General features: G+C 45.9%; 1 protein-coding gene across 1 annotated transcript in view; it reads left to right on the top strand.

Annotated features, from left to right (window-relative positions):
• Window positions 1-2,004: 2,004 nt before the first annotated feature.
• Window positions 2,005-17,691, top strand: part of LOC136126710 (cytochrome P450 4B1-like) — a 121,284-nt gene continuing 105,597 nt past the window's right edge. Inside the window, 8 exon segments of the mRNA XM_065882110.1 lie at window positions 2,005-2,063; window positions 12,732-12,856; window positions 13,023-13,067; window positions 13,626-13,771; window positions 14,731-14,837; window positions 15,119-15,270; window positions 15,425-15,531; window positions 16,325-16,515. Of these exon segments, the coding sequence (XP_065738182.1) occupies window positions 2,005-2,063; window positions 12,732-12,856; window positions 13,023-13,067; window positions 13,626-13,771; window positions 14,731-14,837; window positions 15,119-15,270; window positions 15,425-15,531; window positions 16,325-16,515 (932 nt within the window).

The raw sequence follows: 17,691 nt of genomic DNA, 5'->3' as shown, positions 1-17,691 counted from the left end.
TTTCTGGAGGCTCTACCTCATACCAGACACTTTACTAGAAGCTGGAGATACAGTCACAGATAAACAGATACAGTCGCTGTCCTTGTGCAGCTGGGTCCAGGCGATGCAGGAGGGAACGTCTACCCTTCTGGGGTTGGCACCTTACCATTCTGCCACCATCATGTCTGAGTGGCACTGCTGAATCCTATTCCAAGAATCTGATTCTAATCTCACGGCCAAGGCGTCCATCTGCTATAGTCAACTGTGGTTGGTGGTGAATAGGGCTTTCACAGGCCCACCCTTTGCGAGGGAAGAGATCTCAGAGCAGACATCCAAATGAATGTCAAATACATGAATGAGTAAATGGGTAGAAGGACTCATTTGTTTACCTTGTAACTCTGTGTTGAGTACTTACTTTGGGTCAATTGCCATCCTAGGAGCTAGAGATCCAGCAGTGAACAACAAGATCCCTGCTATTGTGGAGCTCCTGTTCCAGTGGGGGTGTGGGCGGGGCTGACAGTCCTGCCCTGAGCTGAGGCGTGTCCTGCTTGAATTCATTCTGGGGGCTGCTCTGTGTTCCCAGGTCACGTCCATCATTGGGACTGCCCTGCTCTGTTGATCCAGTGCAGGGACTGACTGGTGGGAGCCTCTTACCTCCCCAGCTGTGTTACCTGGTTTTGCTGGATCTCCTCTTGGCCCAGAGGACTCGGGGTCCGTGTTTCCGCACAGGAGCATGCCTCCTTTCTGATTGCCTGGTGCCCAAGCCAGCCAGCTGCCTGCAAATCCTTCTTCATTGGCACTGCCTTTGTTCTAACCAATTATGTATGGCATTCTAATTCCTGACTTTGCCGATATTAGAGGGGTTGAAAGAAATCTCAGTATTATAAGAGCTAGAAATATTTGGTTGTGATTGCTGTATTAGGCCAGTAGAAATTGAGAGGTGATTAAGCACCATGAGTAGTATAATTTACGTAAGAGAAATTATCTACTTATTGAGTCTATATATTCTCTGATGGCCATCAGTGTAATGGAAACATCACTGGAGGTGTTTTAGTGGTTCCATCGGTCAGCTCTTAACTCAGAAAAGTGACAACTGCATCAAAAAAAAGACCAGAATTTCTCAAAATCAAAATAATCTGGAAATCGAATACAACAATTTTCATGAACAAACTGGGCTTTGGCTGACTCTCTGTGGCTGATTCCAATAGGAACCATCTTAGCTGAACTCTGCTGATAATCACTCGGCCTCCTTCTCTTGAGAAAACACTGGCTCTCACTGTGTGCCCTCACCCCCTGCATCCCCCCAGGGCTGAACGCTGGGTCACTCAGTGGGTAGGCACTGCCCTTCCTCAGCCTGCAAGCTTCTCCTTTCTCTCTGTCTGCTTTCACTCCACACACGTGGGCTGAGCATCTCTCCAGGTCAGGTTCTGTGCTGGGTACTGGGGTACAGGGTTGCAGGAAGGGGACAATACCTCAGCCCCAGGGAGCTCACAGTACAGTGTATGAGGGAAGAGAGCCCAGAGATGAACAGATCCTATTTAATGGCACAAGTCAAACGTCAGTATCCTTTGCTTAGAGGCCATCCTTGAGGCCTGATTGATCACTTTGCCTGGGAATATCACAGTTTTAACCAGTCAGAGTCCTGCATTCCACCAAACTGAGCCAGTTGGCCCCTCTCTGGCTGACATAACCCCCCACCCAGCAGGTGGGCCTCTTTTCCTGTCACCTGACACCTTCTTAGATTCCTGTCTATCATCTCCATGGACAGTGAGCTCACAGGGCAGCATCCATCAGACTGATGTCTGTGTTCCCAGGCAAGTTCAGGGTCAGGCAGAGAGGATGGGATTGAGGGATGGGGCAGGGAAGCATCTAGAAGCCTGTTCTATGAGAATAGCTGAAGCTGCTCAGCCTGGAGATGGGGGAGACTCAGGAAGGAGCAGCCACTGTCCTCAAAGTGCAGGGCTGCTAGGACAGCCTGCAGATCTCCCTAAGGGAGGAGTGTCTGACAGACCTGAGGACAGCAGCATGGGGTCCTGGGAGGGAGTGAGCTCCCCGCACTGGGATGAGGAGCCAAGACCTGAGAGGTAAGCTGGGTTTTCCCCAGGAACCACGTGCTTGTTACCCAACAAGACTTTGTCCTGTGGACTTGCTGACCAGGACCATGCTCTGAGAGCCCTGGCCCTCCCTGCCCTCCCACTGCCCCCGTCCCACCCCTTCCTACCTCCTGGTTGTGTCCGTGGCTAATTAGAAGCCCTTCAAGAACATTTTAATAATCAAATTGGAGAGATATGCTTTGCAATATCAATAGTAAAATCATTTCTGCATTCAAATACATGAGAATTTCAAGATTAAGTTTTATCCTTAATCTTAATTATGATATTTTCCTAATAGGTTTACTTTGAACTGCAACCAGGAAATGTGCTCAACTGGGACTGCATCCCTCACTTTCATCATCCATAGAGGGTCCAACACCAGTTTCAGTCCTGCTTCACTGAAGTACTACAGTTGTAGCAGGAGCAGTTTTACTAATTCCTTTTTATCCTATGTTAGAAAATAATTATACAATTAAAATTTTTATACTCTGCTTAGGAGCCTTTAATACATCATTAATTGCAATCTGTTCTTAAACAAAAAATGGTATTTAAAAAATTTTTCCTCTCTTCTGATAAAACTTTACCTAGGTTCACCAAGAAAAAAAGAGGATATGTTACAACTGATACCATAGAAATACAAAGGAACATGAGACTCCTATGAATAATTAAATGCCAACAAATTTTGATAATTTAGAAGAAATGGATAAATTTCTAGAAACATACAGCCTACCAAGACTGAATGATGAAGAAAATAGAAAATCTAAACTGGCTGATTACTAGTGAAGAGATTGAAGCGGTAATCAAAAACCTTCAACAAACAAAAGTCTAGGACCAGACAGCTTCACTGTCTGGTGAAGAAGACAGAAGAAGACATTTGAAGAAGAATTTGAAGAAGACATTTGAAGAAGAATTAATACCAATCCTTTTCAAAGTCTTCCCAAAACAGAAGAGGCGAGAACACTTCCAAACTCATTTTACAAGGCCAGTATTACCCTGATATCAAATGCAGACAAGGAGACCACGAGAAAAGAAAATGACAGGCCAACATCTCTGATGAACATAGATACAAGAATCTTCAACAAAATATTAGCAAACTGAATTCAATAATAATTTAAAACGTGGAAGCACAAAAGACCCTAAATAGCAAAAGCAATCTTGAGAAAAACAGAACTAATCTGGAGGTATCATCCTCCCAGACTTCAGACTATACTATAAAGTTATAGTAATCAAAACAATACAGTATTGTTGTAAAAACAGACACATAGATCACTGGAACAGAATAGAGATCCCAGAAATAAACGCTCCTAAAAGGTTAGTTAATTTATGACAAAGGAGCCAGGAATATACAATGGGAAAATGACAGTCACTTTAATACGTGGTGGAAATTCAGAATGAAGTGGAAGCATGGAGGGAAATGCTTAGAGTCTTAGAGAATACACATTTCATCATAACAGAGTGTTGGGCGAAATATAAACATTAAAGGCATTTCTGATGATGGCTCAGAAGGAAATTAGGGACATGTTATTGGAAACTAGAGAAAACCAAACTTGTTATATAGTGGCAGGAAATTTAGCCAAATTATATGCTACAGTTGTGTGGAAAGCAGGGCTTCTATGAAAACACCTTGGATATTTAACTGACAAGATTTCCAAGCAAAATGTTGAAAATATGGCCTGGTTTCTTCTTGCTGCTTATAATAAGAAGTAAGAATAAAGAAATAAATTGAGGGAAGAGCTGTTAAACAAAAATAACCTAGTTCTTTATGATCTGGGAAATTGCCAGCTTATCCAGAATGCAAAAATTAAGCTATAATGAAGAGAATCACTATTAGGAAATCATGTCGTGCAGAGAAGTCCAAGGGTGTCTTTGGTGGTTCTGAAGTGGTCAGTGTGTGACTCATAGATTCTCTCAAGAAACTCAGAAGGCAGGAATAGAGGTGGGGTTATCCAGAAAAGACCTCTGGAGTATCTTCCTTTCTAATGGTATGAAGCCCTGTGGCATACCGGGGAGATCCACAAGATTTATGAGAATGTTCTATTAGCTGATCTAGCTTGTACTGAAAGGGATCAAGAGAGGACAAAATGAAGGAAGGATGCTGGTCTCCAAATTCTACAGGAAAGAAACAAGGTAACAAAACTACTCAGCTGCAAATATGTGCTATCCTTCAAGCGAAAGGGAGAATGACTCCAAGACAAAACCTTAGTGTCAGAGGGTACAGTCATGAGCCCAGAGGATGGAACCTCAAGCCACAAAGGATTATTCCCAACCCTGAAATATAAAGACATTTGCCCTGCTGAATTTTGAAATTGCTACAAACCAGAGACTCCTTTCTTCTTTTGTCTTCCTTTTGGAATACGAACGTCTATAACCCTTATACTAGGCTTTGTCACCAGTTTACTTTGGGAACAGATAAATTGTTTTTTACTTTCACAGGGCCAAATATTTAGGGGAATTTTGTTCAAGGATGGCTTATACCCAGGCTCACACCCATACCAAAGTGAGATGATTTAGGTAATAAGATTGAGACTTCTGAGCCGATGATATTTCCATGAGACTTTGGACTTGAGTTGATACTATAAAGGACTGAGGTTTTGGGGATTATAGGATGGAGTGAATGTATTTTGCAAGTGGAATGGACATGAATTTTTGGGAGACAGAGGGCAGACATTTGGAGGCTGAATAATGACTCCCAAATGTATCAGATTCTATTGATAATTCTAGGACCATGTAAATATTACCTTAGTAGAAAAAATGGTCTGGGAAGATGTGATTACATTCTGAATTTTGAGACTGGGAGATTATCCTGGATTATCAAGGTGGCTCCCAGATTAAATCATTTGTATCCTTATAAGAGGGAGGCAGAGGTAGATGTAACACACATGGGAGATGATCATGTGAAGACAGAGTGAAAAGAGATTTGAAGATGCTGACTTTGAAGAATGGAGATATGTGGCCATAAGCCAAGGAATTCCAGCAGCCACCAGAAGCTGGAAAAGAAAGGGAATGAATTCACCCTAGAGATTCCCGAGAGAGTGTGGCTCTGCCAATATCTTGATTTTGGCCCAGGGATACTGATTTCACACTATGGCCCCAAGAATGATGACATATTAAATTTATATTGTTTTAAGCCACCAAGGTTCTGGTACATTGCTACAGTTGTCCCAGGAGACTAAGACAGGTAGGATAGTAATCCTTTCTCTGAATACTTCATAGAATTATTCATTCAGTCAGTCATTAATTCACCCCAAAACCACTATATTTTGAGTTCACAGTTTAGCGCCTAAAGGCAGAGAAATAAATTAGTACAATAAAATATGATAAAGGATGTTCTGAAGGAATGAATAGTAGGTGTAGGCAACCTAGGGAAAGAGATAATTAAAAAATAAAGAGGTCTTACTAGCTGAATGGACACAAAAACAGGATCCATATATATGCTGTCTACAAGAGACCCCCTTCAGACCTAAGGAAACATACAGACTGAAAGTGAGGGGATGGAAAAAGATATTCCATGCAAATGGAAATCAGAAGAAAGACGGAGTAGCAATTCTCATATCAGACAAAATACACTTTAAAATAAAGATTATTACAAGAGACAAAGAAGGACACTACATAATGATCAAGGGGTCAATCTAAGAAGAAGATATATTGTAAATATTTATGCACCCAACATAGAAGCACCTGAACACATAAGGCAAATGCCAACAGCCATAAAAGGGAAATTGATAGTAACACAATAATAGGAGGGGACTTTAACTCCCCACTTTCACCAATGGACAGATCATCCAAAATGAAAATAAATAAGGAAACACAAGCTTTAAGTGACACATTAGACAAGATGGACTTAATTGATATTTATAGGACATTCCATCCAAAAACAACAGAATACACTTTCTTCTCAAATGCTCATGGAAAATTCTCCAGGACAGATCATATCTTGGGTCAAATTTCAAGCCTTGGAAAATTTAAGAAAATTGAAATCATATCAAGTATCTTTTCCAACCACAACACTATGTGACTAGATATCAATTACAGGAAAAAATATGTAAAAAATACAAACACATGGAGGCTAAACACTACACTACTAAATAACCAAGACATCACTGAAGAAATCAAAGAGGAAATCAAAAAATACCTAGAAACAAATGACAATGAAAACACGATGACCCAAAACCTATGGGATGCAGCAAAAGCAGCTCCAAGAGGGAAGTTTATAGCAATACAATCCTACCTCAAGAAACAAGAAACATCTCAAATAAACAACCTAACCTTGCACCTAAAGCAATTAGAGAAAGAAGAACAAAAAAACTCCAAAATTAGTAGAACTAAAGAAATCATAAAGATCAGATCAGAAATAAATGAAAAAGAAGTGAAGGAAATGATAGCAAAGATCAATAAAATTAAAAGCTGGTTCTTTGAGAAGATAAACAACATTGATAAACCATTAGCCAGATTCATCAAGAAAAAAAGGGAGAAGACTCAAATCAATAGAATTAGAAATGAAAAAAGAGAAATAACAGCTGACAATGCAGAAATACAAAGCATCATGAGAGATTACTACAAGCAACTATGTGCCAATAAAATGGACAACCTGGAAGACATGGACAAATTCTTAGAAAAGCACAAGCTTCCAAGACTGAACCAGGAAAAAATAGAAAATATAAACAGACCAATCACAAACACTGAAATTGAAACTGATTAAAAACCTTCCAACAAACAAAAGCCCAGGACCAGATAGCTTCACAGGCAAATTCTATCAGATATTTAGAGAAGAGCTAATACCTATCCTTCTAAAACTCTTCCAAAATATAGCAGAAGGAGGAACACTCCCAAACTCATTCTATGAGGTCACCATCACCCTGAGACCAAAACCAGACAAAGATGTCACAAAGAAAGAAAACTATAGGCCAATATCACTGATGAACACAGATGCAAAAATCCTCAACAAAATACTAGCAAACAGAATTCAACAGCATATTAAAAGGATCATACACTATGATCAAGTGGGGTTTATCCCAGGAATGCAAGGATTCTACAAAATATGCAAATCAATCAATGTGATACACCATATTAACAAATTGAAGGAGAAAAACCATATGATCATCTAAATAGATGCAGAAAAAGCTTTTGACAAAATTCAACACCCATTTATGATAAAAACCCTCCAGAAAGTAGGCATAGAGGGAACTTACCTCAGCATAATAAAGGCCATATATAACAAACTCACAGCCAACATTGTTCTCAATGGTGAAAAACTGAAACCATTTCCACTAAGATCAGGAATAAGACAAGGTTACGCATCCTCACCACTATTATTCAACATAGTTTTGGAAGTTTTAGCCACAGCAAACAGAGAGGAAAAAGAAATAAAAGGAAGCCAAATTGGAAAAGAAGAAGTAAAACTGTCACTGTTTGCAGATGACATGATACTATACATAGAGAATCCTAAAGATGCTACCAGAAAACTAACAGAGCTAATCAATGAATTTGGTAAAGTAGCAGGATAAAAATTAATGCACAGAAATCCTTTGCATTTCTATACACTAATGATGAAAAACCTGAAAGAGAAATTAAGGAAACACTCCCATATATCATGAATAAAATACCTAGGAATAAACCTACCTAAAAAGACAAAAGACCTGTATGCAGAAAACTATAAGACACTGATGAAAGAAATTAAAGATGATACAAACAGATGGAGAGATATACCATGTTCTTGTATTAGAAGATTCAACATTGTGAAGATGACTATACTACACCAAGCAATCTACAGATTCAGTGCAATCCCTACCAAACTACCACTGGCATTTTTCACAGAATTAGAACAAAATATTTCATAATTTGTATGGAAACACAAAAGGCCCAGAATAGCCAAAGCAATCTTGAGAAAGAAAAACAGAGTTGGAGGAATCAGGCTCTCTGACTTCAGATTATACTACAAAGCTACAGTAATCAAGACAGTATTGTACTGGCACAAAAACAGAAATATAGATCAATGGAACAAGATAGAAAACCCAGAGAAAAACCCACACACATATGGTCACCTTATCTTTGATAAAGGAGGCAAGAATATACAATGGAGAAAAGACTACCTCTTCAACGAGTGGTGCTGGGAAAACTAGACAGCTACATGTAAAAGAATGAAATTAGAGCACTCCCTAGCACCATACACAAAAATAAACTCAAAATGGATTAAAGACCTAAATGTAAGGCCAGACACTATAAAATTTAGAGGAAAACAGGCAGAACACTCTATGACATAAATCACAGCAAGATCCTTTTTGACCCACCTCCTAGAGAAATGGAAATAAAAACAAAAATAAACAAATGGCACCTGATGAAACTTAAAAGCTTTTGCACAGCAAAGGAAACCATAAACAACGCGAAAAGACAACCCTCAGAATGCGAGGAAATATTTGCAAATGAAACAACAGACAAATGATTAATCTCCAAAATATACAAGCAGTTCATGCAGCTCAATATTAAAAAAACAAACAATCCAGTTAAAAAAAGGGCAAAACATGTAAATAGACATTTCTCTAAAGAAGATATACAGATTGCCAACAAACACATGAAAGAATGCTCAACATCACTAATCATTAGAGGAATGCAAATCAAAACTACAATGAGGTATCACCTCAAACAGGTCAGAATGGCCATCATCAAAAATCTACAAACAATAAATGCTGGAGAGGGTGTGGATAATAGGGAACCATCTTGCACTGTTGGTGGGAATGTAAATTGATACAGCCACTATGGACAACAGTATGGAAGTTCCTTAAAAAATGAAAAATAGAACTACCATATGGCCCAGGAATCCCACTACTGGGCATATACCCTGAGAAAACCATATTCAGAGAGAGTTATGTACCACAATATTCATTGCAGCACTATTTACAATAGCCAGGACACGGAAGCAATGTAAGTGTCCATTGACAGATAAGTGGATAAAGATGATGTGGCACATATATACAATGGAATATTACTCAGCCATAAAAAGAAACGACACTGAGAATTTGTAGCGAGGTGGATGGACCTAGATACTGTCATACAGAGTGAAGTAAGTCAGAAAGAGAAAAACAAATACTGCATGCTAACACATATATATGGAATCTAAAAAAAAAAGAAGAAAATGGTTCTGAAGAACCTAGGGGCAGGACAGGAATAAAGATGCAGACGTAGAGAATGGACTTGAGGACACAGGGAGGCGGAAGGGTAAGCTGGGACGAAGTGAGAGAGTGGAATGGACATATATACACTACCAAATGTAAAACAGATAGCTAGTGGGAATCAGCCGCATAGCACAGGGAGATCAGCTCGGTGCTTTGTGTCCACCTAGAGGGGTGGGATAGGAAGGGTGGGAGGGAGACACAAGAGGGAGGAGATACAGGGATATATGTATATGTATAGCTGATTTACTTTATCATACAGCAGAAACTAACACGTCATTGTAAGGCAATTATACTCCAGTAAAGATGTTAAAAATACATAAATAAATAAATTAAAAAAATAAAGGTCAAGGCTTTTCCCAGTTTGGTGGGTAATAAAAAAATTAAAAATAAAAATAAAATAAAGATGTCTTGGAAAATGGATAGGAGAATACCAGTTGGCAACGCTAGAAAAATTTTAATGTATTAGCAAATCCATGGATATCATACATTAAAAAGTCAGGGATGAGGACACCATCCTCAACCCAACACTTCTCTCACTTTTCTCATCATTATCTCCTTCTAGGTCATATCCAAGACCCAAAACGCAGAAAGTAAAAAAAATATGCATTTCAGGAAGAATTCCTTGGAAGGCATCCTCCAAGGGGCCCCATTTCCTACAGACCTGCTCTTCCACCTATTTACCTCTTACTCCCAACACCCTCCTCCTTTGCCCATCCTCCTGACAGCTAATGCATTACACAACCCATGAGGCCAGAGTTCTTTTCTTTCCCCTAAATCCTGGGCTCGGTCCAAACTCCAGGGCATGTAACCACTTACATTCGTTCCTCTCCACTTTCCCCCAGTTCTGTGGTTGGTCTCCATCCCGCTCTGGGCCCCCCTCGCCCCCCCCTCGCCCCCCCCCCCCCACCCCGGGGACTCTTGGACTCTGACTCTTTCCCTTACTTGGCTCAGCACCAGCTTTTCGCTCACAGCATATGGGCAGTAAGGGAAAGACCTTTGAAGTGGGAGAGCCTGCGTTTGAATTCTGGTTGTACCTCTTTCTTTCCCTCCCTCAGTCCTCGGCTTCTTCTGTATAGGTGGGCTCACATGCTCAGTACTAGTGAACACTAGTGAACACTTCCTATGTTCTAGGCACTGAGCAAAGCCCAGTATATGGTTTCTCCCACAACAATCCTAGAAAACTGATTTAAATAAAAAAAAATCACCATGCTCTAGATGAGAAAACTAAGGCACAAAGAGGTTAGCTTCTTGCCCAGGGTCACTCTGTTGATAAGAAGTAGAGCCAGGATTCAAACCCAGGGAGTCCAGCTCCAGAGACTTTGCTGTTAACCGTGAACATAGAGAGATGACTAGTGGGTTGAGCCTCTGTTCCATACATGACAGCCCCCTAATTTTCCAGGGGCGTTTCATGCTTGATCTGTTTTCCAGTGTTTCCAAGTAGCAGGAGAGTGTTTCAGGTTATCAACGCCATGTACTGGTATAAATGCAAACCTCACTATCCAGGGCTGCGTTTGTGAGAAAGGATTAGGCAAACCATGTGCTTGGATGGGGCAGTCATTGAAAATGATGTTTATGGAGACTTTTCAATGAGCTTATAACAAAGTGATCAAAGCAGACTGTACAACTCTCTGTAGCATATGAGCTAAACTCAAAAACACTGTGTCATCTGTGGTCAATATTTATTAACCAGTAAGTATTTTTCCCATTCATTTGGTACCCACACAACCCAACCAAGGACTCCTTGAAGGTTGTCACTAGGCGTTCTATATCCTTATACCTTCCATAGCCTGGACCAGAGGACTGTGCTTACTGATGATGCCCAATAAATACTTACTGATTTGATGAACAGGTGAAGGAGGGACAAGCACAACTTTGCACTGGTTAAAGCATCACCTTCAGCAGACTAGGGTCAGTTTGGGGTCATATGTCATATTTTTAAAAAGGAAATGAATAATTTTATTCCAGGATGCTTCCTGATTCAGTTTATAGGCAACAGAAAGGCAGAAGAGGGGATGCAGTCAATTCCCAAGGCAGCAGCTTGAAGCGATTACTGCTGTGGGGAGATCGCTCCAGGCACTTCTTGTTTTCTGTGTTTGAAAAAGTTGGGTTTGATGCTGATGCAATTTATCATATCGTGATTACTTTTCCTCTCCTACAAAGGCTGCAACTTCCAGGCAAAAGTTTTCTAAACCTAAATATCTGCTGCTTTCCCCATCCAGTGCAAGGCACAGAACAGTTCTGTTGATTTTCACCTGGGTCAATCGATATCATCACTTTTCACCTGGAACGAGATACAGAAGTGATTCTGAGAAAGTGAGGTATCTTACTCTGTGCCCTGCTCGACGCAGGCAGTACAAGCAGGAAAGGTTTCCAACTGTCGCCTCAACGTCTGCGTAGTGCTTATACTTTCCAAAGCACAGTCACAAAGACGCCTCAATTCACCAGGTGTCATTAACCTTGGTTTATGGACAAGAAAACAGGGCCAGAGATGTCAGTTGACTGTTCAAGGCACAAAGCAAATAAGTGTCAGAGTTAAGACCATCACCTCAAATGTCTAACTCCAGGTTTGCTAATACATTGCTCTCACTCATTTTGTAGCTACTTGTTTTGTGCTGGCATGGTGCCAAGTGCTTTCTCTATGATGGCTCTTCATCCTTTCAATACTCTGTCCTAGAGCACACACCACGCTTTCTCAGGCCACTGTCCTACGTGGTGGCAGCTCCTGGGAGACACCATACTTTTTCCTACTCCAGACTCTGTGCTCGCTGTTCCCTCTCCCTGGAATGCTCTTCCCTTACTCTTCACACGGTCAGCTCCTTATCATCCTTCCGGTTTGACCTTGAATGTCCTTTCCAGCAAGAGCCCATCCTGGGTCACCCTACCTAAGCAGGGCCTCCCGTCGGTCCCTCTCCCAGTGCTGTGTTTATCTCCTTCTTATTACTTTCTACTTTCTGCAATCTTTTTACTTTGTTGTTTACTTGTTTATTATCAGTCTTCCCCCCATAGACGGAAAGGGCAGGATCATGTTTCTCTCATTCCCCCGAGACAGGGCTCTGCACATAGCAGGTCCTCAATAAAAATGTGTTGCATGACATAACAGGGTGGGAATCAAGGTGGTTTCTGTATGGAACAAGAAGCTGGAATTCTCTTTCTAATGAAAAACTTTGATGCTGAAAAGAAATCTCTTTCTGCCTATAGTGGAGATAGGGGTTTGGTGGCAGGCACCAGATGGAAGTAGGTTGACCAGTTTGGGGTTGCTGGGCTCACCCATGGGCAATAAGAAGGTGGCTTGGACTTAGAGCAGTGGCTATGGGGCTGGAGAGGGGACTGAGCCCAAAGATGTGTAGGACAGGGTGACTGGCTAGGAGAGGGGGTGCAGGAGGAGGGAGGGGCGCTCCCTGGGCCTTCCTGGGCGGCCTCCTCTCTTCCCTGCTGGCCTGGCTGGTGACGCTGGGTTCCCGAGTGGCCTGGCCTTCTGTTGCCATTTCAGATCTGGCAGACAGGAAGTCTGGACAAGGTGGTATCCCTACTCCTACCCAGTCTGGTTGGGACAGTTCCTTGGCTTCCTGAACATCTATGACCCTGACTACACCAAAGCTGTGTACAGTCGAGGAGGTGAGGGCTCCTGGGAGAAGGTGGGGTTTCCTGAGAGCAAAGGAACCATGTGGGGAGGGGTCCTGGGCCTGTACCCTAAGTCTAGGCAGCTGAGGTCCCCATTTCTGGAGGTTTCCCTCTGGAAATCCCAGGCCCCACTTGACCCAAGCTTGTCTTTGTCCTGCAGATCCTAAGGCCCTGGATGTGTTTGACTTCTTCCTCCAGTGGATTGGTGAGCGGGCACCTGCCTTCCTGCCCTTGGTGCTGGGTGAGCAGGAGCCTTCCCTGTGCGGACCTCCCTGTCCAGTGCCCACTCTGGTAGCTGTTCCATCCACTGGACCACCCAGCCCCCAACTGCCTATGCTAAGCTCAGCTGCTCAGTAGGAAATGCGGGAGGAAGCAGGAGAGCTCCAGGCTGCCAGGGAGGTGGGTCTCAGGCACCTTCTCCTGCCAGAGTGTCTCTTCCCACGAGAGGCAGGGCAAAGGCTCTGGACATGCGTCCCTGTGAGGAACAGCTTCCTGGAGGAGGCAGCACTAGAGGTGATCCAGGAGGTTTTATTGGTGGCACTGGCTGGGGCCAGGGCCTGAGGAAAGGAGAGGTGGCAGGACCCAGGCTGGTGTCACCAGAGGCTGCGAGGCTGGGTGGCTGGAAGGCAGAGCTGGGTTGGGATGCGAGGCTTGGCAGGGAGGACGGGGGTGGGGTTGGGTGGGCTGGCTGTGCCCCGGGCTGCCAGGGATGGGGCAGGATTGTGTGACCTGACCGGCCCACCCTCTCCCATCGCTTCCCCAGGGAACGGCTTGCTGCTCCCCCAGGGGCCCAAGTGGTTTCAGCATCGCAGGCTGCTCACGCCTGACTTCCCCTATGACGTGCTGAAGCCCTACGTGGCCATATTCGCCGAGTCCACACGTGCCATGCTGGCGAGCTCCCCGTGCCAGGCTCCTGGAGGCTGTGCTGCAGGGCCAGTTTTCCCTGGGGGAGAGCAGTGAGGAGAATTGCTGAGGCCCCGAGGCCCATTTCTGCGTGCAGTAGCTGTGCAAGCCTTGCCCTGCCTGACACCTGCTGCGGGCTGGGCGCTGACCAGGTGCTGAGGCTCCAAGTGGCCACGCAGCCCCGGCCCTTGTCTCCACCAGGAGACTCAGTCCTCCCTCTTCCCAGATCAAAGGGCCTCTGTGAGACCCCAGTAAAGCTCCTACTGTAGCAGATTTGAGGGCTGCCTGTACTTGAGAATATTAGGAAGACCTTCCATATCTAAAAAGTGTCTCCTCATTCTCGGATTAGCACAACTGCCTGAAATAACGTCAAGAGCAACTCATCTCTAAAATGGATGGTGCGGGACTTCCCTGGCGGTCCAGTGGTTATGACTCTGTGCTCCCAATGCAGGGGGCACAGGTTTGACCCCTGGTCGGGGAACTAAGATCCCGCATGGCGTGGCCTAAAACATAAAATAATAAAATAAAAATAAAAGTAAATAAATAAAGAGATGCTGGGCATCAGGGGTCCAGCTCAGAGTCTTAGGGCTGGATAATCCCCAGACGTTACCCAGGCTGGTCTTTCCCTTTGCAGGAGGCTCCTCCCCTGTATCACTGCAGGCCTGACTTACACACAGACTGTGCTGGGGAGCTCACCACCCCTCGGCCCTCCTCTCCCCTTACACACAGCTGCCTGGCTGGGAAGAAGTGTCTGTGTGTGCTGGGCGAGGCTGCCTCCTGGTTCTGCCCTCTGAGCCTGAAGCCTCTTCCCTCCACCACCCCCATAACAGTAGGATGGAGGCCAGGCCAGGGACAGGGGGTGTGCAGGGGGAGGACAGCAGCGGGTTCTGGAGGGCAGGTGTCGGGCACCCAGCATGGCTGGCCTCTCTCCCTCATCACCTTCCATCTCTGGGTTCTAGGGCAAGTCTCGTGAGCATAAGAGCTTTGACATTTTCTGCGAAGTGGGCCACATGGCGCTGGACTCGCTCATGAAGTATACCTTTGGCAGAGGAAAGAGTGGCCTGGGCCACAGGTCAGGGGGCCCTCGGGGCTGACCGCAGTCTCCACCCAGGCTGGCTTGGCGGGGCGAGGTGGCAGGACTCCCGGGCCCTGGTCTGAGAGGAGATAGGGTCCTGCCCTAGGGAGCCCAGCTCAGGTGGAGCCGGGCCTTTCCCAAGGCTTTGGTGGGAGGCTAATGGCAGGGAGAGGACGGGCAGAGAACACAGCGGCAGGGGCTGGATTGTGGAATGGAGCCACTCAGGGGCTCTGCTGGGGGTCCGTGTCTGATCATCCCTCCCTCCTTCCGCTGTGCAGGGACAGGAGCTACTGCCTGGCGGTCAGCGATCTCTCGCTGCTAATGCAGCAGCGCTTCGAGTCCTTCCAGTACCACAGAGACTGCATCTACTGTCTCACCCCGCAGGGCCACCACCTCCTGCAGGCCTGCCAGGTGGCCCACGACCACACAGGTGGGACGTTCCTGTACGGCCCACCCACGGGAAGCCCAGGTTCTAGTCTAGCTCCTCCCGGCCCCTGGGGGACCCCTCCCATTGCAGGACATCCGTTCCCCCTTCGGGCAGAGGGCGTGTCCCCAGACAGTGACACCCCGTGCTCCCGGGACAGACCAGGTCATCAGGGAATGGAAGGCAGCCCTGCAGGACAAGAAAGAGAGGGAGAAGATCCAGAGCCGGAGGCCCCTGAACTTCCTGGACGCCCTCCTTGGGGCCCGGGTGAGTGCACAGTCGCCCGCCCTAACCTGAGAACTTGTCCCACACAGGTCTTCAGAGCGTCCTCCTGGGACAGGGCTCACTGGACAGCAGCAGGGGCTAAGCATTTTCTTCCTCTTTCCTCAGCACATATGACCTGTTTCTTGTCCCATGATACATATCAGCAAAAGCTCAGAGGTGGGAAGAGGCTGGCTGTGGCTGGCCGTGGCACTGGAGAGGGATGTAGTGGCAGGGACGCTGGGTCACATGCCTGAAGTCCAATTCCAGACTTCTAAGACTCTGAAGAATCTTAGCACCCGCGAATCTTACAATCTTAGGCTTTATATATTACTTATTCATTCATTCACTCATCTGTTGGACCTTTATTCACTCACTCCACAAACTCACTGAGCCCTACCCTGGGTTAGTGTCCGTGCTAGGGATGCCGACGCTGAGAAAGCCCTGGCCTTGGCCTCCAGACGCTGACGTAGGTCTAGTGCAGGAGACAGGAGGTGGACATTGACAGACCTCTTCCTCCTCTGGGTGGTATTCTGTGTGTCAGGTGAGCCAAGATGACAGGGCTGGTGAAGTCACAGGTCACTTGGCCAGAGGGGTCAAAGAAGGCTTCCTGGAGTAGGCGGCATCCAAGCTGTGCTTGGGAGAACAGATAGGAATCTAGGGGAAGGTCCTCACCCCCAGTTTGAAAAGGAGCTTTCCCTCCCTCCCCCAGATATCCATTTGACAGCTACTGTTATGAGGTCTTATTGGAACCTACCTCAGATGCCTTGGGCGGTCGCACTGTGCCTTTCTGACCCAGGATGAAGATGGGATTGAGCTGTCAGATGCAGACCTCTGGGCCGAGGTGGACACGTTCATGTTTGAAGGCCATGACACCACCACCAGTGGCATGTCCTGGTTTCTCTACTGCATGGCCCTGTACCCTGAGCGCCAGCATCGCTGTTGGGAGGAGGTGCGAGAGATTCTTGGGGACCGGGACTCCATCCAGTGGTGAGTGAGGCTGTGGGTGAGCCCCGTCTGTCCTGCTTCCCGGTCCCAGGGAAGAGCTGTGCTTACAGGGCCACCCTGGAAACCAGGTGACGGCAGGTAGCCCTTGTCCTTTTCCCCTTCAGTGCTGTGGCTTTAGGGGGAGCTATGTGTGGACACAGCCCTGAGCCCTTTCTCTCACAACAGACCCTTTTCAGACGGGAGTCATGGAGACAAGGTGGTCAGCAGGAGGCTGACCTGTGTTCTGGCTCCCTCTGCTGGCAGAACCTGAGTACCCTTCTGGGTTCCTGGACAGAGCAGGCAGCACAGGGAGAGAAAGGTTTGGAAACTGAGGATGCACAGAGCTGGGGTAGCCGGGGGAGCGGATTCCCTCCCATCTGCCTTTGGATGGCCGTGTGCAGCCTCTAGACTCCTCTGATGGAGAAAAGGCTGTTTCCCAAACTCCATCACTTCAAAACTTGCAACTGTTTTCCATTTCTTGGTTCAAGCTTGAGCTCGCTGACACGACACTGGTTGACGCTGACCTCTCTGTGCAGAATGAGCTTTGGCGATCTCCCACGGGCCCCTCTCCCATCTGTGCCCCCTGCCCCCTCTCCCTTCCTCCCCTCAGGCCTTCGAGCCCTGTCACCCTTCTCTCTTTCTCACAGGGCTAGGCACACAGCAGGGGCTCCGAAAATGCTCAGTTGTGGGGAGATACTTTAGATTCCCTGAGGGGGACTGACTGAGAACTCCAGCATCTGGGTGAAGGATGTGTGGTTTTATTGGTCGGACGCTGGAAACCTCCCAGGGTGTGCGGCCGTGTGCCAGGCGCTCTCAGGGGTGTGGGTGCGGAGGGGGTGGAGCCACAATACTGCTCTTGGGGAGTTTTCAGAAAGACAGACTCACAGAACCAAAAGGCTAGAGAAAACCGCAGAAAGGGCTAAGACTGTGTGGCTCCGTGCTGAGAGCAGAGGACTCAAAAGGGGTGGGCCTGAGTTGGTTTCCTAAGGAGGCCTGAAACTCAGGCAAAGGGGGAGAGCTGGGCCCTCCAGGTCGGGGAGCAATGTGAACACGGCTTGGGGGCAGGGAGTTGAAACATTGATTTAATTTTCATTTCGTTCCATTTCAAACTTGAAGCAACTTAAAGGACACCTATTCAATGAAATGTAGAACACACATGAACAATGAGGACGGGGGGAT

The sequence above is a fragment of the Phocoena phocoena genome, chromosome 1 (assembly GCF_963924675.1).
Source record: "Phocoena phocoena chromosome 1, mPhoPho1.1, whole genome shotgun sequence".
Lineage (NCBI taxonomy): Eukaryota > Metazoa > Chordata > Mammalia > Artiodactyla > Phocoenidae > Phocoena > Phocoena phocoena.
The sequence above is the reverse complement of the archived record's forward strand: the minus strand, read 5'-3'. Positions and strand labels throughout refer to the sequence as shown.